At 60.4% G+C, this 22,331-nt stretch overlaps 1 protein-coding gene across 17 annotated transcripts in view; it reads left to right on the forward strand.

Moving 5' to 3' along the window:
- Nucleotides 1-15,434, forward strand: part of CAPN15 (calpain 15) — a 60,797-nt gene extending 45,363 nt beyond the window's left edge. For 16 of the 17 annotated variants that reach the window (XM_056338760.1, XM_056338765.1, XM_056338762.1 and 13 more), the window contains 11 exons: nucleotides 558-2,055; nucleotides 5,947-6,155; nucleotides 6,404-6,587; nucleotides 9,325-9,548; nucleotides 10,574-10,699; nucleotides 11,384-11,536; nucleotides 11,770-11,931; nucleotides 12,240-12,469; nucleotides 12,672-12,832; nucleotides 13,145-13,323; nucleotides 13,505-15,434. In XM_056338760.1, coding sequence (XP_056194735.1) covers nucleotides 558-2,055; nucleotides 5,947-6,155; nucleotides 6,404-6,587; nucleotides 9,325-9,548; nucleotides 10,574-10,699; nucleotides 11,384-11,536; nucleotides 11,770-11,931; nucleotides 12,240-12,469; nucleotides 12,672-12,832; nucleotides 13,145-13,323; nucleotides 13,505-13,682 — 3,304 coding nt within the window. In that variant the 3' untranslated portion in view covers nucleotides 13,683-15,434. Of the gene's footprint in view, nucleotides 1-557; nucleotides 2,056-5,946; nucleotides 6,156-6,403; nucleotides 6,588-9,324; nucleotides 9,549-10,573; nucleotides 10,700-11,383; nucleotides 11,537-11,769; nucleotides 11,932-12,239; nucleotides 12,470-12,671; nucleotides 12,833-13,144; nucleotides 13,331-13,504 lie in introns of all 17 variants that reach the window. The other variant, XM_056338773.1, reaches the window with a different exon arrangement.
- The last annotated feature ends 6,897 nt before the right edge of the window (nucleotides 15,435-22,331 follow it).

Consider the following 22,331-nt stretch of genomic DNA (forward strand, 5'->3'; position numbering starts at 1 on the left):
AGCCAGGTAAAAGCACCACCACACACCACAACCTGCTTTTCTTTGCTTGGCTGTTGTCTGGTGTGGGATAACACAGCTGTGGTGTAGCCCTGGTGGTGAGCCAAAAGGAGAGGAGAGAGACAGAAACAGAAAGTGAAATAGAGGTGGGCTCAAGTGATGACAAAGGAGGAAAGAATTGACCCTAGAGGCAGCCGGAAGGCAGAGGTCTCCTCCAGAGAGTACAAACAAGTTGCAGACATACAGAATTGTCAAGGTTGGGCACCGAGGCGGTGTGCTTGCTCACCGGCGTGCATCCCTACTGTGAGAGCGGGGTTGGTAGCGTTGTGGGGCTGTTTCTTGTGCCCTTTCCAAAGTGTTTTGGGTGGAAGCCAGTGCATTGCCATGCTCTTGGAGAAATTGTCAGTGCCAGAGGAACAAGTGTCTGCAGAGAAATGACTGGATTGATGGTTGTGCCCTTCCTGGAAGCAAGGTCCTGACCATGCCAGCTCAGGGAAACACATGGCACCCCCGTGCACCAGGTGGCCTTGCCCTCACGCTATTGTCTTTTTTTCTTGCAGCCACTCCCACTCTCCTGGCTCCATGGCTGCCGTCCGCGAGTGGTCCTGCACCCGCTGCACCTTTCTGAACCCTGTCGGCCAGCGGCAGTGCTCCATATGCGAAGCCCCCCGCCAGAAGCCCGACCTCAACCACATCCTGCGGCTCAGCGTGGAGGAACAGAAATGGGCTTGTGCCCGCTGCACCTTCAGGAACTTTCTGGGCAAGGAAACCTGTGAGGTTTGTGGCTTCACCCCAGAGCCAGGGCCCAGCAGCTCCCCCTTGCCCGTCATCAACGGCATCTTGCCTAAGCCCACTGTGCTTGCGGAGCCCAAGGGCACGTCCAAGGAGGAGGCTGCCAAGGCAGAAAGCAGCAGTGAGGACTCGGAGGGGAAGAGCCCCGATGAAGCAGAGCTGGAGAGTGGCTGGGCTTGCCAGCGCTGCACACTGCACAACACGCCGATGGCCAATTCCTGCTCTGCTTGCGGCGGCCCGCGCAAGCTCTCCCTGCCCAAGATCCCACCAGAGGCGCTGGTCGTCCCTGAAGTCATCACCCCTGCCGGATTTCACATGGCCCCCTCTACCCCACAGCCTTTAGTCTCCGCAGACATCTCTGATGGTGACACCGTGGCCACCCAGGGCCCAGTGGCTATGGAACAAGAGGCCCAGAAGCTACCAGCCTTCAGTCCCTTCTCCCCGGGGCTCCAAAACAACCCTGTGCCCCGAAGCCGCCGGGAGGTGCCCCCCCAGCTGCAGATGCCGGGCCCCGAAGCCTCCCAGCCTGCGGCTCAGAGTGCAGCAGGGCAGAAGGGCTCTCCGCAGGGTCAGGCCAGGGCTGCCCCGGCTGCCCGCTTCCAGGAGCTGCTGTCCAACAAGCGGCTGAGCGTGCTGGAGGAGGAGATGGAGGTCAGTCCATCCCACTGGAAGTGCAGCTCCTGCTCCCTGCTTAACTCGGCTGGGGCTGGCAAATGCGAGGCTTGCAGTGCCCAGAAAGGCAGTGACACCATCAATCTGGTGGGAGACTCGGTGAGATTTACCCCGTGCAGCCCCTCCAGCCCTGACTTCACCACCTGGTCCTGTTCCAAGTGCACCCTGAAGAACCCCACCCTGGCCCAGAAGTGCAAAGCCTGCGGCTCCTCCAAGCTGCACGGCTTCCAGGAGCATGGGACACAGGGCGAGCCGTCCCCTCGCTGCCCCGACTGCGGGGCTTGCGACAAGGGCGGCTGCTCCTCCTGTGGTGGCAGGGCCCCGTCCGCCCGCAAGGTCGCCCGCCTCTTCCCATCCCAGCTACCCACCAGCCAGGAGAGGCCAGGCCAGTGGGCTTGTCCTGCTTGCACCTTACTCAACGAGCTCAAGGCCAAGCACTGCGTTGCCTGCCATACCCCACAGCAGTACGTGGCCCAGCGCAAGGGCCTCAAGCCCCTGAAGAGACGGGAGAGCATGCACGTGGAGAAGAGGCGGCAGACAGATGAGGGAGAGGCCAAAGCCCTGTGGGAAAACATCGTGACCTTCTGCCGGGAGGTGAGTGCTTGCTGAACTGGGCTTGTTCCTGGCTTCACTTGGAGGGGGACCCCTTCCTGCCTCCCCCGTGGGTCTGGGGCGTTGCTTGGCACAGGCAGGCTGCCTTCTGTGTCTTAGGGCCCAGAGAAGATCTTCACATAACAGCGGGATGCTGGTTGTTAACACTGAAATTTAATATTTTAAATTGGTGCAAGATAGTCTCTGGGCTGAAGGCAACCCATACAGTTCACTCCTGGTCTGAAGTGAGGTAGCCCGAGTGTTAACTCTGAAACTGAGTGATCATTTAAATCAGTAAGAGAGAAAATCTGGCTTGAAGGGGACGTTCTTAGGTGGTCAATACAGCTCCTTCCCTGTCCAAGGGTCGGGAAGGCTGGGAAAGAGTGTGTCCAGGTTTGCTGGTGGCACTGCTGTCTGTGGGCAGCAGCTGCGACGTGCATGGGTGGGGGAAGTCTGGGGATGCAGCAGGCAGAGGCTCAAAGCACTGGCAGGGGTGCAGGCAGAGGAACTGCTGCCACTGCTAGCAACTGCAAGTGTTCAAGGCGAGCTTTTGGGTTTGGTGCTTGTGAATGCACAGCTGCAGCTGCAAATTGCTCACCCCTGGTTTGGGAAAGACAGCTGAGGTTTAGCTGTACCCTGGCTCCAGGTGAGTGTCTCAGGAGTGCATGCTAGTGCCTTCCATTCCCACTGTGAAGTATCTGGCTCAATCTATCGGGTTTCAGTCTCAAACACCGCTCTGATGGCCACATTTTTTGCCCTGAGTGGCGTAAGATGCTCCTGTGAACACTGCTCTTTCCCTGCTTTCCTTCTGGGGGAAGCCTCCAGCTCTTTGGGACCAGATGGAAAGGGAGTTGCAGTCCCATTTTGACGTACAGAGAAGGCTTTCTCTGCCTGGTCTGAGGAGTGCATCCATGCCTGGGCCTCCGCTGCACAGACTGGGGACCACAGAGATGTTTGGTTTGGAAGAGAAGCTGTTGAGAATGATCCTGGTTTGGGGTTGTGGGTTGTTTTTTTTTCAATTGCTACATGTCCATCCTAACAAATGTGGGTGCCTTTATAGCAGAGACACCCCGATTCTCCTTATCCCCCTCTTTAAAGCAAGTGAGTAGCTTTTCTTGTAGGCAGGGAGTATCTTATATCCAGTAGAATCAGGCCTGAAGGATGAATTGTGAGACAGCCAAGTTGAATTAGCAGCTTGCTGCTGCTGAGGAGGGGAGTCTGCCTTGCCTGATCCAGCACAGCTCTTGGTCAGAGCTTTGGCTGAGCCCATTCAGCTCGCTAAGCTGGCAGTAACGGGCTATTAGATCAGCGTGGGCCATCTCCTGAAAATCCCCCTAAACCTAAACCACTGCTATGTTCTGATAGTGTTTGTGGTAGGTCAAGGGCTCTGCAGGTCCGAGGGAAGGACTGGTTGCGGTGTGGGGCAGTGCTGCTCCCATACTCATGCTCTCTGCTCTCAGCGTGCCTGCAGCCTCCCACCCCTGCTCCTGGTTGGGCTGGCACGTAAGGCAGCCTCCAAGCTTTCCTTCTGTCCGTGGTGTTTCACAGGCTGTTTAGCCTTCCCCTGGAGGAGAGTGCCAGGCTGGCCAAGTTCCCCTCCGCCTGTTGTCCCCCCTGCTCCAAGTCGCGTGGAGCTGCCTGCCTTGCTGCGCTGCTCCCGCTGCGGGTGCTCCCTCTTCTGCTATTCCAGGGGGGCCTTTTCCAACACTCTCTGGTATGTGGCCCCTGCTTCTAGCTTTACCCTTTCTCTTCCGTCTGGGAGGAGAGCAGAGCTGACCTCTTCACTAGCTGCCTCTGCACCACACATCTGCTTCCCTGTCTCGTGCTGCCCCCACTCTTGCTTATCCCACTGTATCACGCTTACTTGCTCCTCTGATTAACCATCCTTCCCCCTTTCCCAGTAACAACACACATCGGTGTGTCCCGCAGAGCTAGAAGGACAGCCCCGGACTCTTGCTGTCTGTGCCATGCTCTGGCACCTCCGCCTGCGGAGCCTTTCTGTGTGCCAGGGGAGGCTCCATCTCTGTTTTCTGTTTTTGTCCATCCATCTCTGCTCTCCACTCGCTACTGGCAGCGAGGCCGTGCGGGGCAAGGCAGCAGCCTTCCTTGGCCTGTGAAGTCCCAGAGGGGTGGCAGCAGAGGTCACGTTTCTGGTCCAGAACGGTGTGAAGGGGGTTGTTGGCAGAGCAGGAGGAGTGAAGGAGGTCCGATGCCCAGTTTGATCACCTTGCAGGAGAAATGAGCACGGCTACTCATCTGGTACCATCTGTGAGCAGGCTTGTCACTGCTTGGGCGTGAGAGGAGTTACCTGCTCCTCTCCCCTCTGCTCTGATGCTGCTCCTGCAGCTCTTGTGCCTCTCTTCCCCTCCGTCTCACAGGGATATTGGTAGTGAAAACTTCTCTAAAGCATTTAGAAGTATGTGAAGGGAGACATGATATAAAGGTAATTAGCTTGTTAGGCAGGCTTTCCTGATGCTGCTAGGGCACTGCACTGCTGCAGCTCTCGCATTGCCTCCGTCACGATGCTGGTGAGCTCTGTGGGCTCATGTCCAGGCTCCTGCAGCCCTGTTGCATGCTGTCCTGGCCCTGATGAGACCCTGGCCGTGGTACTGGGGAGGCTGAAGGCTTCTTCCACCTCTGCTGCTTGGAAAAGTACCGCAGTGACTCCACAGGGGACAGAAAGCTTGCGATGCCCACAGGCTGTGACTCCAGGACTGCTGCCTTGCACAGTGGGCTCCTGAGGAGCCCCGGCTGCACCCTGAGAGGTGAGTGTGCGAGGCCAGAGTGTGGCAAGATGAGATGGGTGGCTGCTTGTCAGCTGCACAGGGTAGAGGCTTCCTTTGAGAAAGCCAGCAAGCCCTGGGACGTGTCCTTTTTGGCCCACATCAGTGTTTGAACAGTGAAATCTATTAGCTGAAAAACACCTTTCTGCAAAAGAGGAGCTGCAAGTGCTAATTGAGGCACCACGTATAAAGCGTTCGTGTAGGATTGCAACAAAAGAGGAAGGACAACTACTAGTTTGGTGTGCATAAAAGCTAATTTAAATGAGAGCCGGCTTTTGCTGAAATAATTTAATTAACAACAATAAAGAAATCCTGGTTCTTATTTCACCCTGTGTTAAGCTGTCTGAAAAAGCCGCCGTTCCCCACTTGGTGAAGTTCTGTGCTTCCGTCCTGCCTCTGTGGCTAGTGCCTGAGGGATTATCTGCCCTTCAGTCCATCCTATTTTATTTAATACGCAACAGCTATTGCAGGTGGGTTCGGACATGGGACACCCTCCTTCCGGAATTGCTTGCCTGTTTGTGGTCTGGCTGAATCCAATTGCGAAAGCTGCCCCTAACATCCACCTTGGGGGTGGCACAGGACTGCCAAGCCCAGCACCTCCCCTCTGGGGCTGGGGCAGCTCAGCCCTTAGCACAGGGCTCAGGCTGAGAACGGTTTGCTTGCCAAGTGGCTCCTCGCAGGCTTGCTGTTCGTGTGCTTTGCCACTTTTAGAGTCAGCCAAGGTCCCCCACGGTCCAGCTTTTAGCACCAGCACAAAGCGAGAGACAGTCGCTGCCCAGGGAGGTTCCTGTGAAATAAGGAAAGGCAAATTGGAGTCACAGCCCAGAGCCTGGGGGCCGGAGAGGAGAGCCGGCTCGTGGTGGGGCTGAACGCTGGGCTCGATGTGTAAAATGCGTCTATGCCATTGCCAGCAGACACCCGGCCCCGGGCATGCTCCCCTGCCTGGCATCCGAAGGGGCTGCCCGGGCCAGGCAGGAGGGCTGGGGGCTGTGCTCACTCCTGGGGGTGCAGTGGGAAGCTTTCCAGGCCAGCCTCCTGTCCCAGGAGGCCCCGGGGAGCTGTGCGCCGCACAGCTGCGCACTGATGCTCTCCTTGCCTTTTGCTCTCGCAGAACAAAGTCAATTTTGTAGATGACAGTTTTCACCCTGGGCCTAAGTCTGTGGGATTCCCAGAAGGTGACAGCGTGCAGCAGAGGGTGAAACAGTGGCTGCGACCCCATGAAATCAACTGTAGCATCTTCAAGGACCGATCAGTGAAGTGGTCGGTGTTTCGGACACCCAGGCCCTCGGATATCCTGCAGGGACTGCTGGGGAACTGCTGGTAAGGGGAAGTGAGCCGGGCTGACACCCTCCTGCCCCTTCCTCCTTGCCCCCCCTTCATCCAGCTCCAGATCAGACCCCTCAGCCCTACTCACACCCATTTATAACCCTCAGGCGTGTACCCCATCCTCTGCCTCACCCCTTACCAAGTGGCTGCAGACCGCAGTCCCCGGCGCTGCGTGGCTGGGCAGCTGCATGCTGCCTGCCTGTGCACCGCTGAGACCGTCCCACGTCCCGTCCCACCGGCAGGTTCCTGAGCGCCCTGGCCGTGCTGGCTGAGCGGCCGGAGCTGGTGGAGAGGGTGATGATCACAAGGACGTTGTGCCCCGAGGGTGCCTACCAGGTGCGGCTGTGCAAGGATGGCACATGGACCACGGTGCTGGTGGATGACATGCTGCCGTGCGATGAGTGCGGATACCTTCTCTTCTCGCAGGTGAGCAGCCCTGGGGGGAAAAGGGGTGCTGGGAGGGGGTGGGCAGTGCTCCAGGGGCAGGAGGAGGCTTGTGAGAGGACTGATGGAGGAGGTGGAAAAGAAATACTGCTGTGGCTCAAGTGAGGCCCCTACTCGGTGCTGCATGGGGAATTTGCAGCTCGCAACCCTGCTTTTTGCTGCATCCTCAAGTCAGCTGAATTCTTTGAGACCATAATATAAATCTGTTTAGGCCCCTTTTGGCATTTTCCAGGCTGCAATGGAGAAGTTGCAGTTGCTTTTCCCTTGCTCCTCCCTGTAGCACAGCCACTTCACTTGTGGGGGAAACCATCCTTACTCTTCACAGCAAAAGGAAAATATTTTAACCCGTGTGTTTTGCACGGTAAGGGGCTGAGGGAAAGCTGTTTCTTCCCTCTGCGGGGAGGTCTGGCAGCTTGGCTTTGCCACCGAGGGACCGTGGAGAGGGAGGGGATCGCTCGACAAATCAGCCTGTTTCCAGCCGGTGCCCGGTTGCTTTGAGCACACTCAGTGGGATCTGTAGGATTAACGAGCTCCCTCAGCCACTTCAGGACATCCCTGCGCATTATGTCCTGCCCTGCCTGCCAGGCCCAGGGATGCTTGCTGGGATCATGGCCATGAAGGAGACTGAGAATGTCTTTATTGAAACTCAGGCGGCAAAAACTGCCAAACAAAACAAAGTGCCGCTGTCAAGAGGAGGCAGGGACCCAGGACTGTTGGGTTGGACTTTATTCTGCAAATCCCTGTTTTAAAATACACACAGCCCGAGGCGGCATCATGTGTAGGTGTCGGGACAGGGCTTCAGCTGGGGAAATGAGGCCTGAAGAGAATTCTGTATTTGGGGAACCTTAATGTTGGCACAGCTTGAGCAGACTCGGTAGCCTGTGCCCTCTGCAGCATGGATATGGCCCAGTCCTGGGCCAACTGCTAATTGCACTGGAGCTAATGGGCCTTGTGAGGCAGTGGTCCTGGCACGGCTGGCAGCTCTGGCTCCTGAGCCTTTACCCCAGCCCTGGGCAGAGTGGCAGGGTCTTCACGCCGTGCAGGCTCAGGCACAGCGCTGCCAAGCCTGGGCTGCCTGGCCACTGTCATAGCGGAGCGGGTGATCCCACCAGGGACACTGAGTGGGGCACAGTGATTGCCAGTGCTGCTGGAAGCCGGTCCTGTTAAGGAGAAACTTTGGAGAGGGGAAGAAGAAGGAGTCTATGTCTACATTTTGCCTTTCAGTAGACAGAGAGGGTCCAGATGCGTGCATTTATTTTCAGTATAAGATTTGCCCGTCTTGGTTTTTTCTTATCCATCCATCTTTCCTCTCGTACACATTTCAAGTTTGGTTTTTTTAAGATTGAAGGCTGTCGCGTGGGCTGGGCTTGCCTTACCTTTGTTTCCAGGGTCATCTGAATCATGATGACATTTTTCCGCTGAGTGTTTAGCTGTGTGAGATAGATGAGGGAGAGAGCAGAGAGTTTTCCAAAGGAAGGAAAATCAGGCTCTTATCTGAGCTCTGTGGCTGCATCTCAGGCAAAAATAAACAAAATGGATTTGTGGGCTCAAAAACCGGTGGAAAGCACTTGTAAGCTTTCTTTATCCATCAGAAAGAAATCTTCATGCCCTCCTTTCCTCTCCCAGCTCTTGGCTGCCACCTGTGAGTCGCACACAGTCACAGCGTACCAGTGCTTTTCCCTTGCTGCCCTCCAAGCACTGGGTACCGAACCCGACTTGCTGGGGACACAGAAGCCAGCAAATGTCTCCTTGTCTTCAGTCCTCATACATCTTCCTCTTTGCGTCCTCGCTGCAGGCAGGGGCTGGAGTGGAGGCATCTCCCCCCAGCCTCAACATACCCAGGACGAGAGGTAAAGCACAGCTGGTGACTGCACCTGTGGCACGCTCAGGACCTGCAACAATGACTTGGACAGAGTGGTAAAGGCTGTGCCTTGAGCCCACGTTGCCGTGGCTGATGGAGGCTTTGCAAACCTCGGGGTGCATTAGTGCAGCTTCTGCATTTCTTTCTGAATCCGTAATCAGCTTAGTGATGCCAAGAGCAATAGTCTGGCACCAGAGCAAAGTGACTCCAGGGAGAGTTTTCCCCCTGCAAAACTTGCATCTTGGAATTACGTCTTGCCACTGTCCCTGTGCTGGAGTAGAGGACTTTGCCAGTCTGCCAGGGAGTTTGTGGAGCTTGTCCTTGAAACTGTGTTTCTGTTCCGTGGATGAAATCTAGTCAGTCCCCTGGCTGTGTGTGCTCTAGGCAGCCTCCTTCGCCAAAGGTGTGTTGGCTTTGGTTTGCAACAGTGTGTGGGTGAAAGGCAGCTGTTCCAGATGTGCTCAATATCCTCTTCCATTGTTAAACCTTTTCAAGTCCAGGTTGAAGCAGGAGTAAGAGACTGTTAGCTTGCAAGGTGGACACCCACCCCTGCCAGCCTGACTGCCGGGGCACCCCAGGGTGCAGCTCTGTCAGCACCAGGGCCTCTTGGACATTCACTCCAGGATGTTTTTCCAAGGGGAATTAAACGGTGCAAACAAAACACCGAGCAGGTGGCGAACAGGCTCACCCTTGTCCCCATCCGGACTAGCTCCTGATGACTTGGCCTTGCTGCTCCTGCCTCTGCGTCTCCCATCACAGCAGAAGGGCTGGCAGGCGTGGGTGAGAGGGGCTTTGCATTGTCCACACATGCTGCCTTTGCTTTCCCATCTCATGATGTGTTTTTTCCTCTTTCTGCAGGCCCAGAGGAAGCAGTTGTGGGTCGCCCTCATTGAGAAGGCCCTGGCCAAGCTGCATGGTTCGTACTTTGCCCTCCAGGCGGGGCGTGCTATTGAAGGCCTGGCTACACTAACGGGTGCCCCCTGCGAGAGCCTGATGCTGCAGGTCAGCTCCACTAACCCTCGCGAGGAGCCCATTGACACTGACCTCATCTGGGCCAAAATGCTGAGTTCTAAGGAGGCTGGGTAAGACGAGGCAGGAGGGTGCCGCGGCAGGAGCATGGACACTTGGAGAGGGGGGTGAGGGGGGCCCACTCTTGTTTGTAGAGGCTCTGAGGAGAGGGGCTAGTGCATTACCTAGCGGGGAGTTCACCACCCATGGTACTCGTCTGGAGCATTGGTGGAGCTCCCCCTCTAAGCTCTGAGAAACTATTTCTCCTTTATTTCGTTTTCACGTGAGATTAAAATCCTGGTGAACTTACCTGTGCATGTTTACTGCTGACTGGCAGGAGTTTTGAAGTGGCCGGCGTTGAGCCTGCTTGCTTTGCTTTTGATTTTTTGTATTAAGCACCTGACCCTGCACGTCTTTCCCACCCATATGTGGCATCTTTGCTGGCCATAGCTGGGCATGACTATAGGCAGTCTATAGGCAACAAAATGAAAGCAAAGACCTCTTGTTCATCGCTGTGGCAGGAGGAGCAGGAGCACAGTTAGGTTGGCTGAAGGCAGGGTTGCCCCTGCCACCCTGCAGTACAGGACCACATGGGAGGCTGATGGGTCCCATCCCATGGTGTGCCCCCAGGGCTGGCTGGTGCAGACCTCCCACCCCGAATAGCCTGTCCTCAGCCCCACGGAACGGGCCACCTGCCCGTGAAGGTACCGCTCACCTTTCTGTGTGGCTGAGCCCTGCCAGCCGTCAGAGACAGGCAGGATCCCAGGGCCTGGCGGAGAACGGGTGAGGTCTGGGTAAAGCTCTGCTGTGCGCGGAAGGAGCTTTCAGCCCTGCAGGTGAAGGCACTGCTCAGAGAAGCTTGCCACGGAGCCAGGGCTCAAGCATGCATGTGAGCGGGTGGAGGGAGCTCGCTGCTGCCCAGAGCTCTGGCCAGTGGTGCTGGGGCACTGCACTGGGGAGGTTTACAGTGTGGTTGCAGAGAGGGAATATCCAGGAACCTCCTGGAGGGAGCCTGTCCCGTGCCTCGAGCAGCAGGGTTGAGCTTCCCCCCTGTATCAGGCCCGGCAGGACACTGAAGGTTTTGCTGTCCCCTGTGCAGGTTCCTCATGGGTGCGTCCTGTGGAGGAGGCAACATGAAGGTGGACGATGTGGCCTACGAGAGTATGGGTCTCCGTCCACGGCACGCCTACTCCATCCTGGATGTGCGGGACGTCCAAGGCTTCAGGTGAGTTCGGGGTGGAGGCTGGTGTGGTACAGCTGATGTTCCTGCCAACAGCCCCAGCAGAAACCTGGGGGGTGGGTAATTGGGTACCTGCTGCACAAAACCTCAGGGGCTCTTCGGCATCCCATCATGGCCAGCAAGGGCTGTTTCTCCGTCCCAAGGTGTCACATAAACGCTGTTGTCATGTGAGCTGTCCAGAACGCCCTGTGGTGCGGAATGTTTCACCTGGTCTCACAAGATGCAGAGGACTGAGTTGAGCTCTTCCCACTCAATGAGGCAGTCAGGGCATCCTTCTCACTTTTGGAGGGTGGGGGCACAGAAGCGGGTGCTGCCTCCGACAGCCTGCCCGCTGTACAAAGCCCCGTTTTCAGCCGTGTCATGCTCGGCAGCCTCTCCCCGGCTGAGCCTCATCCCCGCAGCACCTAGCCGGAGGCCCTCTCGGCATGGAAGGGCAAAGGGAGCTGCAGCAGGTCCGGAGCTGCCAGACAAGAGCATCTGGGTCCATGGGGGGGATGGCGAGTTACATGGAGGATGCTCTGAGGGCTTTGAAAGGCAGGGGCAGAAGTAGCGTGATGCTCTCTGCCGGGGGCTGGCTGGGTCTGCAGACCTGGGAGAGTATCTCGAGGTGATCTTCCTTGCACTCTCCATCCTCCTGGGATTCTGACACTGTTTCTCCCCTTGTGCCAGGTTACTGCGGCTCCGAAACCCCTGGGGCCGCTTTTCCTGGAACGGCAGCTGGTCTGACGAGTGGCCGCACTGGCCGGCTCCCTTGCGTCATGACCTAATGCCCCATGGCAGCAGCGAGGGCGTCTTCTGGATGGAATACAGCGATTTCATTAAGTACGGTAGCACCCAGAAGGCAGAGGCTATGGGGCAGGGAGCCAGACAGGGGACAGAAAATGGGACGTGGGGGTCAGGATGGGGTAGGCAGGACTGGGCCTCCCCAGGGGGGTGCAGGTGACCTGCAGGTGCCTGCTGCTCCTGGCTGCGTGAGCTGCAGCATGCTGGGGTGTGGGGGCAGAGCAGTGTACCTGCGGAGGAGCCTGCCGGGGCTGAGCCCAGCTTCCCCACAGGTATTTTGACTCCGTGGATATCTGCAAACTCCATTCAGACTGGCACGAGGTGCGTGTGCAGGGCATGTTCCCCAACAAGGCCAACGGGCCGGTGACGGTGACATCGCTGACGGTGTTGGAGCGTGCTGCCCTGGAGTTTGCCCTCTTCCAGGAGGGCAGCAGGTGAGCTGGGCAGTGCTTGGGCTGCAAGCTGTGACCTGGACCCAGGAGAAATCCCAAACCCATTGCCCTCTTGCCCCGTGCCATCCCGACGGGTTGCAGAGCTGAGGGATGGGCCCCCATCACCATTTCTCCAGTTCTCAGGGGCTGCTCAAGTTTCAGCCAAACCCAGTCCCTGATCGCAGGCTGGCTCCTGGGGCTGGATGCTTGGGGCAGTGGGAGGACTCATCCCCTGGATCTGCCGCGGCCTTCACGTGCTCTGCGGGGCAGTGCTCGGGTGACGCGTGACCCTTCTCCCCCTCCCGGCACAGGCGGTCAGACACGGTGGACAGCCACTTGCTGGATCTGTGCATCATGGTTTTCCGGGCCACCTTCACCAGCGGGAACAAGCTGAGCCTGGGCCGGCTGATGGCTCACAGCAAACGAGCTGTCAAGAAGTTCGTCAACTGCGACGTCATGCTGGAGCCGGGCGAGTACGCCGTCGTGTGCTGTGCCTTCAACCACTGGAGCGCTGCCCTGGCAGGCCCCGCTGCCGCCCAGGGTAAGGGGCTGGGCCACCCTCCCCACTGCGGTGCTGGCGGAGACCGTGGGGGAGGCAGAGGTGGCAGAGCCCGTGATCTGCACCGTGGGGACCTTCCTCGGGGTGGAGGTTGCCTGCATGAGCTGCAGCCCAGCAGCACCCTGCTCCAGGGACTGTGGGGGTGGTAGGAAGTCTCACTGGTCCTCCTCATGTGTCTCCGCAGCATCCAGTCCCACCAGCAGCCGACCAGCCACTGACTATTCCAGCTATATCCTGGCCATCTACAGCTCCCGCCTGGTGATGGTGGAGCAGGTGGAGGCGCAGCCCACCACGCTGGCGGACGCCATCATCCTGCTGACTGAGAACAAGGGCGAGCGCCATGAGGTGGGTGCAGATGGCGCAGGGCAGGGGCTGGCCTCCCGGTCGCTGCCATGGGGAGGGAATGATGCTGCCGGCAGGAGCCTGGACCCTGTCTCTGCTGTGTCCTGAGTCGGGCGGGACTGTGCCAGCTCTGGCTGCCACCTCATCCCCTCCTACCCCATGGATGCCCACCCTCTTTGCTCCCTGGGGGAGCGTGGGGTACCCCGGCGGATGGGCGGCCCTTGGCTGGAGGTGGGGGATGCTGGTCCGGGGGCTGAGATTCGGGGGCAGAGGTGCCCAGAGGCTTCACACCCCTGACCCTGCTGTTTGCTCCAGGGCCGAGAGGGGATGACATGCTACTACTTGACGCACGGCTGGGCAGGGCTCATTGTGGTGGTGGAGAACCGGCACCCCAAGTCCTACCTGCATGTCCAGTGCGACTGCACCGACAGCTTCAACGTCGTCTCCACGCGCGGCAGCCTCAAAACGCAGGACAGCGTCCCCCCCCTGCACAGGTCCGGGGTAGGCAGGGGTGGGTCACTGGGGGGCTGCCCAGCCAGGGCAGGCAGGAGGCCTGGAGCAAGGCAGGGCCTGGGGTTGGCAGGGAGGGGTGGGCAGAGGGTGGGTGACAGGGAGGGGTGGCATCGCAGGGGCAGAGGCAGCTGCCTGGCCCTGAGCCCGTCGCTCTCTTCACAGGCAGGTGTTGGTGATCCTTTCCCAACTGGAGGGTAACGCCGGCTTCTCCATCACCCACCGTCTGGCGCACCGCAAAGCCACCCAGGCCTTCCTCAATGACTGGATGTCAACAAAGGGCACCCATAACCCGCTGCTCACGCCTGAGGTCGCCGGGCTCCACGGCCCACGGCCCCTATGACGAAGCGCCTCCCCCTCCCCGCTCTGCTCCCCCCTTATTTTCACCGAGCCTCTGGCCTGGGGTCGCCCCCCGAGCTGTCAGCGCTGAGCCGTGGGGCAGAACCAGAGCGTGACACCCAGCACTTTGCCCCACGCCGTGGGGCCGGGGCGAGCTCTCAGGGCCAGGACCAGCTCTGCCTGCTGCCCCCCCGCCCTGGCACTGCCGTCCCCCCATGCACTTTATGAGGAGCGGCTGGGGGCACGGGGCCATCTCAGGATCCCACCTGCCCTGTACCTGCGCTGGGGCCCGGTGCCCTCGCCCTGCCCTGGCATGCAGCGGGGGGGCTGCGGGAGAGGGGGGGGGCTGGAGGTTGCTGTCAAGGCCCTTCCTCGGCACCACGCTCAGGACTCTGCCCCCTCCCGCAGCGCCAGGGCCCTGGCGCTGCGAAAAAAAGAATATACCTCTGATGTCTGTCCGTCTGTGTGACCCTCCGTCTGTCCCTGGGCCCTTCCTGCTGTCTTGTTCCCCCCTTTGTCCGCTGCCGGGACCGACGTCCCACAGCTGGGCCAGGGGGTGCTGGGGTCACCCCGCCGTGGTGCCACCTGTCCTGGCTGCTCATGGTGGGGGTCTAGCATGGTGCCTGGACCACCCCCATCCACCTCACTGGTGCCGGGGCTGGGGAGGAGGGGGTGCTGGGCTGTTTTAGAAAGCTGCTGCTGAGGGGTTTTCACCGCACCTGGGAATGAAACCAGAGGTGCCCAGCGCTGCCACCGCAGGCTGGGGAGCGAGGCCATGGGGTGATGCTCGGGAGGGCTGTGGCAGCAGGGAACCCCCTCAACTCGTCACACAAGTGTTACTATGCAAAGGCAGGCGGTGGAAGCAGTGCCTGGAGAGAAGCCATGGGTCCTGAGCTGGGCTCAGCCCCCGCTGTGGGGGCCGCTCCCCTCCCCATGCCCTGCGGAGGCGAGGGGTGAAGGGCAGCAGGTACAGACGTGGGCTTTGGGGAGCAGTGTCTGTGTTTTTTCATGGCTTTACTGTGTTGCCATGTGCCGGGGAGGTGTGGGGGGGTGTATGATTTCGTTGTGGGGGACCACAGAGCCCCATCCTCCATGAGCCGAGTCCTGCGGAAGGTAGCGAGCATGAGGCGAAGGCTTGTGAGGGCCCCGGGGTGCCGCTGGCCCCGGCAGGTGCTGGGGGCTGACCCCCACCGTTTCAGGGCATTGTGGCTCTCTGGCTTGGTGTGTGTGTGGGGGTGTTTCAGGGGTCCCCCGGTGTCACCCTCTCCTTCCTAAGCTGTGGGACCTGCAGCTCTGGGGGAGCAGTGGGACATGCTGGGCCCTGTTCTGGTTGGGACTGTGCCAGCGGGCAGCCTGTGCCCCGGTCCCTGCTGTGGGGCTGGGCAGGGGGATGTGTGGGCTGGGGGCTTTGGCCTGCATGGCCCTCTGTGTGTCCCAGGGGGGTGGGCTGCCCTGGCACCTTGCCAGCCCCCCTGGCCGGGGCTGCTGAGCCAAGCTCTGTCCGTGTTTTTGTTGTTCTGTTTTCTCTCTTCCCTGCTCCTTCCTCCTTTTTTCTTCCTTACTTCCCCCCCCCCCCCTCTGTCTTTCTGAGCTGTGAATATTTTTAACCCTGTAAATACTGGCCAGCTCTTAAGAAACATAGGATATTTTATCAATTGTAAATCAGATCAGTAATCCCTGTATGATATGAATTATCCATGGGTGGTTTTCAAACTCAGGTTCTGACGGACCAAATAAAGTTTTGTTTTTTACTGAAGCTGCCTGGTTTCGCCGTGCTGGGCTGCGGGACAGCGGGGAAGCAGGGGCGGCTGCTGCCGGGCTCTGGGCTTTGGGGGTCCAAGCCAAGAGCGCTGAAGGTGTTTCTGCGGAGCGGTGGCACCCGCCGGCGCCCCGAAAACGGCAGGAGGGTGAGCTGAGGCTTCGCGAGCCTTTAGCCGCGGTTCGGGGCGCGGGGGAGCCGCAGGGGGCGAGAAGGACGCGAAATGCGGCGAGTCCCGCAGACCGGGCGGCAGCCGCCCCGTCCCGCGGCCGAGCAGGGCTGCGCTGCAGCCGGGAGAGGGCAGCCGCTGCGCGCCCATAGCGCGGCCACTGCGCGACACCTGCGCGGCCACTGCGCGGCCCCGGCCCCCGGGCGCGCCGCAACCGGGGCCGCTGTGGGGCTCCCACCCCGGGCTGAGCATCGGCCGCGCGTAGGGCCCCTCCTGCCTCAGTTTCCCCACCTGCGGGCTGCGGGCTCTGACGGGGCCGGGACCATGCCCGCCGCATCACCCGCACCGTGCCCAGGCTGGGGATGAAGGAGCAGCTCCACCATCCTCCCCATCACCCAGGGCAGCACCCGTCCTGCCCCCCCCCGTGGGGCCGGCGGCGAGGCAGGCTGGCGCTGCGGAGCTTTCCGGCTGAGCGGAGGCGGCCGGCTGCCAGCCCGCTCTCGCCCGCGGTGGGCACCTTGAGACCAGCACGGGGAGACAGAAGGAGAGGATTTTGGTTTTTCTTACAGCAACTTGTAATAGATTTTTTCGGGCGAAACATCTTTGCATTCAGGAGGCCCTGTCACAAGCCATCAGCCTCAGCCGGGGAGAAACAGATGGAGAGTTAATTTTGGCGGGGAGGGCACCGCAGCCTCCCTCCTTTCCCTCGGCCTCCTCCAGCCCTGCTGGCAGAGCCGGCTTTAACCCGCGCAGCCCCTCGCCCCTGCCCCCTGCCCGCTCCCTCCCGGGGTGCCGGCTGGGCTGTGTGGCTAAACCTGCTGCCGACCACCACTAAACGTGAGCGGGGTCCCCCCACCTGGCTCTGTGCTGCTCCAAGCCAAGGACACGCTCAGACATCTCAGCCCAGTGACCCGGCAGTGGCCCTTGCCGCAATGGTGGCCACACGGCCAGCCCAGCTGGGCAACCGCTCCACTTTCCCCACGGGTCATAGTTCCCTGGGGCCATGTCCTGGTGGGCCCCATGCCAGCCAGCATGCTGGGGTCAAATCCTGCCCCGCTGGGGGCTCAGGCACCATGCACCAGCTGGGCCGGGGTGTGGAAGGGGCAGCATCTCTGGGAGCAGGTGCATGGATGGCAGTGGATGGCAGCAATGCTGCCTGTGGCCCTGGGACACTGTGAGGAGCCCTCAGGACACCCCCAGGGTCGCCGACTGGGCTGAGAGCAGCCGTGTGGTCGTGGCAGGGCTGGAGGTGAAATTAAACCGTAATTGTGCATGATTCACCAGGGTTGAGCCAGCATTAACAGCTTTATAATTACATATAATTGTGTGTCAAAAGATGAAATTGTGTTTGACACCTCAGCTTCAGAGTGGTGTTGCTTCATCAGTAAATTTGTCACCCCTTGACTCTGGCGTGTCTGAAGCCTGAGGTCTGGGGTGGGAGGAGGGATAGGCAGCAGTCACGGTGGGTCTGGGGGAAGGACAGACAGGGGATGGACAGCAGGACATAGGGGGAGATGGAGGATGACTGCTGTGGTACTGACCCTCAGGAGCATCAGAGGCTGAAGCGCATGTGGGATAACGAAAGCAGCAGGCAGGGGCTGTGGCTACAAAAAGCCAAGTGCTGGCACAAGTCACCCCAGGAATGCTGGGTCATGCTTGGTGTGACAAGACAAGCGGGGCAGGCTGCTGTGGGAGCGTGAGCCCACCACGCTGCCCGCTGCTCCTGCTGCCCATCGCACTGGTCCCCTCCACACCCAGGGTCGGTGCTCAGGCATCACAGTGCGTGCTGATGCTCCCTGGGTGGGCATGAGGATGCTCGAGCAGCCGAAGGCCTTTGCCAGCCCATCGGTGCGGTCACCCCCCTCGGCCTGCCGAGCCCAGGGGTGTCTCCCCCAGAGCTGGGAGGTGGAAAAGTGGGTCCTTGCTGCGGGATCCAGGCAGGCCCTGGCCACTCGTCAGGCGCTGGCAGACAGCACCGGCACCGCCGGGGCTGCGCCGGGGCTGCATGGGGAGGGGGCACGTTGGGGAGCGAGGGCTCGAGCGCTCTCCATGATTCACTCTGACTATAATGGGAGCTGCTGGTGAATATTTTATGGCTCCCACAGGGTAGATAGAACATATTGTGCATTTTACGCCACAAATCTCCGCCTAGAGACAAGAAGGAGGCTTAAAAAAGAGCAGCACCAGCGCTGTGCCGGGCTGGAAGGGGGCAGAGCCGCAGTGCTGGTGCCAGAGCGGGGTTTGCAACGCTGCCCACCCGTGCCACTCTCCCCCAGGTGCCCTGCGCCCAGCAGCACCTCGGGCAGGCAGGGTGCTCAGCAGGCGCAGGATCGGGCCGCTGCCCCAGCGCTCGCGGTGGCTGCGGCGGCGGGGCTGGCTGCCCCGGGCCAGGCCTGCCTGCTCTGCGGCTCTGTGGAGCCCGCAAAGTGCTTTGCCCGGGGCTGACGCTGCGGGAGGGGGCCCTGCCCGCCCGCCGCTGCCTGCACCCGGCTCCTCTTCGTCAATAATGCAGCCAGTGCCCGGGACTGCCCGCTGGCGCTGCCCACGATAATGCATCGGGGATGCGAGCAACCACCCCTGCCCAGCCCAACGGGAGGCTCTGCACCCTCCCACCCACCCCCGGCCCCCTCCTCATGCTCGGCTGAGGCTGGTGCTCCCGGCGAGCGATGGAGGAGCCTTCACCTCTGCATGCGGCAGGCGCTGCCTGCTGCTGCCCACCTTGCAGACACCAGGATGGGGGTTGCAGGGGGCTGTCTGCATGGAGACCCCATGCCTACCCCGGCACCCCCAGGGGGAGCAGGTGCTGCTGGGGCCAGGGCTCCTGCCTGGTCCCGCTCAGCAAGGGCACATGGCCTGGCGGGCACCGGCACCACGCGGCAGGACGGTGGCTAGGGCTGGGACGCCAGTGCCGTGTCTGCACGGGCGAGCTCTGGGCATCGGGGTGCTTGCCCAGCTCCCCTCGAGCGTGCCGCACTGCCTGGCGGGCAGGGAGCCATTACGGGGATTGCCGGCAGCTGCCTGCACCGACTCGAGCTGGGCTGGAGCCGGGGGAGGCAGTTGGGAGCCCAGCGGCAGCGGGGAGGAGGAGGATGAGGGGGATGATGAGGAGGACAATGTAGGCGCAGGCAGCAGTGGGTCAGGGCCAGCCCACAGGTGCCACTGTGGGTGCTGGCAGCCCTTTGCCCCCTCCACCCCACAGCCCCCCAGCTCCCCACACAGCCACAACCCAACAGGATAAGGACCTGATGGTTGGGGACAGTTGGACCTTCAGATGGGGAAGAACCCCCCCGAGGTCTAGGTCAACCCTGGGCACCCCACACTGCACCAGGGGCAGCCCCCAGCCCCCCAGCATGACCATGCAGGCAGCAGAAGACACGCACGCAGCCACCAGCATGGGCCAGCCTGGGCCTGTGTCCCCAGCTCTGCCCTGTACCCATCACTGATGGGTGACCGCAGCCCTCTGACATCTCCCCCCATCCTGAAAGGGGATACGGCACAGCTGCACCCTGGGTGGGAGGGAGCTGCTGTGGGGTCCTCACCTGGGGGTCATGATGGCACATGGCCGGGCGGCTTCACAGCAGGGCTGCAATGGAGAAGACTTTGCCGGGATGAAAAGGAAAGCCCCAAGCCAGGGCAGCTCCTCTCCTCCTCCTGCCCGCCCTCTCCATGTGAAGGCGGCTGGGCGAGGGGCTGCGCCGGGGTCCGGGGCCGGCTGGCACAGCTGGGGCTGCCTCGGCCAGGCTGTCACGGGCTGGGCTATTGAATCTGAAAGCAATTAAAGCCATCATCAGCGCTCGCTCGGGGCTGGCTCCAGGCTGCAGGGAAGCTGCCACAACAGATCATGTGCTCGATGCTGCTGGCCCGAGGACCCGGCTCAGCCCCGCGCCTGCTCCCACCCATGCCCCGACACGCACCGGTGCCAGCCCCGGCCAGCACCCACGCAGGGCAGGCAAGAGGCCATGGTGAGGGGCACACGGCAGCCCCAGAGGCAGCTGCTTGCTCTTAGTGCATCTTGGATGGGGTCCTGCTGCCCGGGGGGCTCCACAGAGGGATTTGACCACCAGCTTTGGCCACCAGCTTTGGCCACTGTCGTGATCGCCACATGCTTGTTGTGACGAGGCAGTGGCAGCGCCACGCAGCAGGATGGGATGGCTCAGCAGTGTTTCCATGGGTCCTGGGGAGGGCTCAGCACCCTGGTGCTCTCCCTTGGGGCACAGTGGGGCATGGGAGCTGCCTGCACTGGTGGCTTTTCCCGACAGGGTGGTTGAAGCCCATGGCCCATTGCTTGTCCCATGTGGTGACAATGGTGACAGCCCCAGCAGGTCATACCCTGGGGTGGGGGGCAAGAAGGAGCAGACCCCAGCCTGGGGAGCCACCGCAGGCAGGGTGGGCGATGGAGGGGTGCTGCAAAGGGTCCAGCCCCCGCGGCAAGGAGGGGGCTGTCACCAAGCCCCTTCCACCGTGACAGCCCCTTTCCCGCTGACGGGGAGCGGTGCTGGGACCTGCCAGCCCCACACCCCCCCATTTCGGTGGGGCTGCGGCTGCCTGCCCACAGCCCCCCAGTTCAAGGCTTCGTCCAGCTGCTCCGGGAGGTCCTGAGGCTAAAACCATCGTGGTGCTCCCGCCGGGGCGCATCGGGGCCGGGGGTCCCCCCTCCTCGGGCACCGCACAGTTAAGCAGAAGTTTGCTGGTACGGAAGTTGCACATTGTCTTGAGGCACATTTTCTGTTTTTTCACTTGTGAAATATTTCTGTCAGAACCAGTTAATGTACAAATTAGCAGCGGTGGTCTCTCTTACGTCTTCTGACTCACTAATTTGACAGGGGGTGTTTCGGTGGCGGAGCTCGCTCTTGACAGGCAAACGGGAGGTCAGGGACCCGCAGGGGGAGGAGGCACCGAGCCGCAGCTTCCCGGGGGTCTTCTCCGTCCTAGCCCACCCCGCCGCTCCTGCCTGCTCATCCCTGGCTGGAGGAGTTGAGCTTGGGTTTGGGGTTTTTTTCCCTGAATCAATTTTTTTCCCCAAAAAAGGCTCCTGTTCTAGGTAAGAAAATGGGAACTTGGGGGTGGGGGTTACACTTTTGGGGTCCTGCAGGCAAACCCGAGGTGCACAGCTGCAGGGGGCCAGCACAAGGAGGGGACATGGGCATGGAGAGCGCTCTCCGCACCATGGCCGCATCCTCTCCCGAGCCAGGTCACTCCTGGGACTCCAGATCTACTTTTGCAGGATGACACCCGCTCCAAATTGCCCCCATCCTCCCCCTGCCATTAGAGAGAAACTAATTGATGCTCACGTTATCTGCGCACACCGTCCCTCCACCCCAGGTTATTGATGAGCCAAGGGGCTCCATGGCCCCCTTTTATTTCTCGATCTGCATAATTGGGATGTTAATCTGCAGGGGTTGGGGGGGCACACCGCTGCCTGGGGGGCTGGAGGCACCGGCTGGGCATTGTGGCAGCAGCAGGGAGCGTCCGTAGCAGGCAGGGCCCGTGAGACATGGCCCCAGCGTTGAGCAATGCTCAGGACCATGTCGTGCAATCTGTCCCCGGGCTAGAGGCTCACGCGCCAGATGGACCTCGCGCCGTGCCCAGGAGGTCAGCAGCTCTCAGGCGGTGGAGGGGTGCGTGCTAAAAACCAGCAGCCTCTGCTTGTGCCACCCTCTGATGTCCAGGGACTATGGGGACTGCAGCGAGTTAGCCCATGACGGAGCCGGACAAACATGGGCATCTCCTGACCACACTCCTGGGAGGACGGGAAGAAGCTTGGTGGCTGCTCTTTCCAGCCATGGTCTTCTGACTGAACGGCTGCCAGGGGCTGGAAATGAAGCCAGGAAGGTGACCAGCACTTTGGGAAGGGCAACTCCACAGCACACATTTCCCCTCTTTCTACTGACGTTTGCTGAGGGTTTCACTGGGGGTTGAGCTCTCCCTGCTCATTGGGTTTACACCTAAAGACATAACCCCACCCAGCCACTGGTGTTGCACCCTGTGGCCAGCACCCACCCTCCTGTATCAGGCACCCCCAAAACCCTCCCTTCTGGGGCCAGACAGGGTGCCTGGGTGACCAGGTCTGGTATTTCGCATCAGGCAGCGCCCTGAAGAGTTCTGGGCTGTTGTATCCTGCAAAGGTCTTAACCCAGCCAGACTGTGTGGCCCTGACTTCCCCCAAGATTCAGCTCCATTTCCAGACATTCTGTTCCCAAACTGGACCCCCGAGATGCTGCCCTGTAAAGGTGAGGCACCAGGCTCTGAAAGCAATAGTCGAGAAAACCCGTTTTATATCATGCTGCAGAGAAACAGTGGCTCGGTCCAGCCTCTTCCAGGAGCCCCTTGGCAGTAGCACCAAGTCTGGAAAGAAACTGGGAACTCCCGATTCCCCTTTCTAATGTAAGTTTGCTTTCCAGGGATGAATCTGTGCCCAGCTGGCAGACACAACCAGTCTCTGGTTATGCTGGCAAGGATGCCCAGGTGACTCCCCGCACCACGACACGCAACGGCTCATGACCCTTGAAGCAACTCTGCCACAGCATCGGTCCCCGACATAGCCAACCTCACCATGAACTTGCCCTCGCCAGGAGCCACGGCAGCCACCCCAAGCTTCAGAGAGGTACCGCACTTCTCCCCATACCTGAAAAGTCCCCACTGGTAGCAAGCTGGCATGAAAAACACCGTGCTTATAACAAGGAAAGCTGCCTGCTACATCTACCGCTTTCTAGCTTGCTTTTGGC

Source organism: Falco biarmicus, chromosome 4 (genome assembly GCF_023638135.1).
Source record: "Falco biarmicus isolate bFalBia1 chromosome 4, bFalBia1.pri, whole genome shotgun sequence".
Taxonomy (NCBI): domain Eukaryota; kingdom Metazoa; phylum Chordata; class Aves; order Falconiformes; family Falconidae; genus Falco; species Falco biarmicus.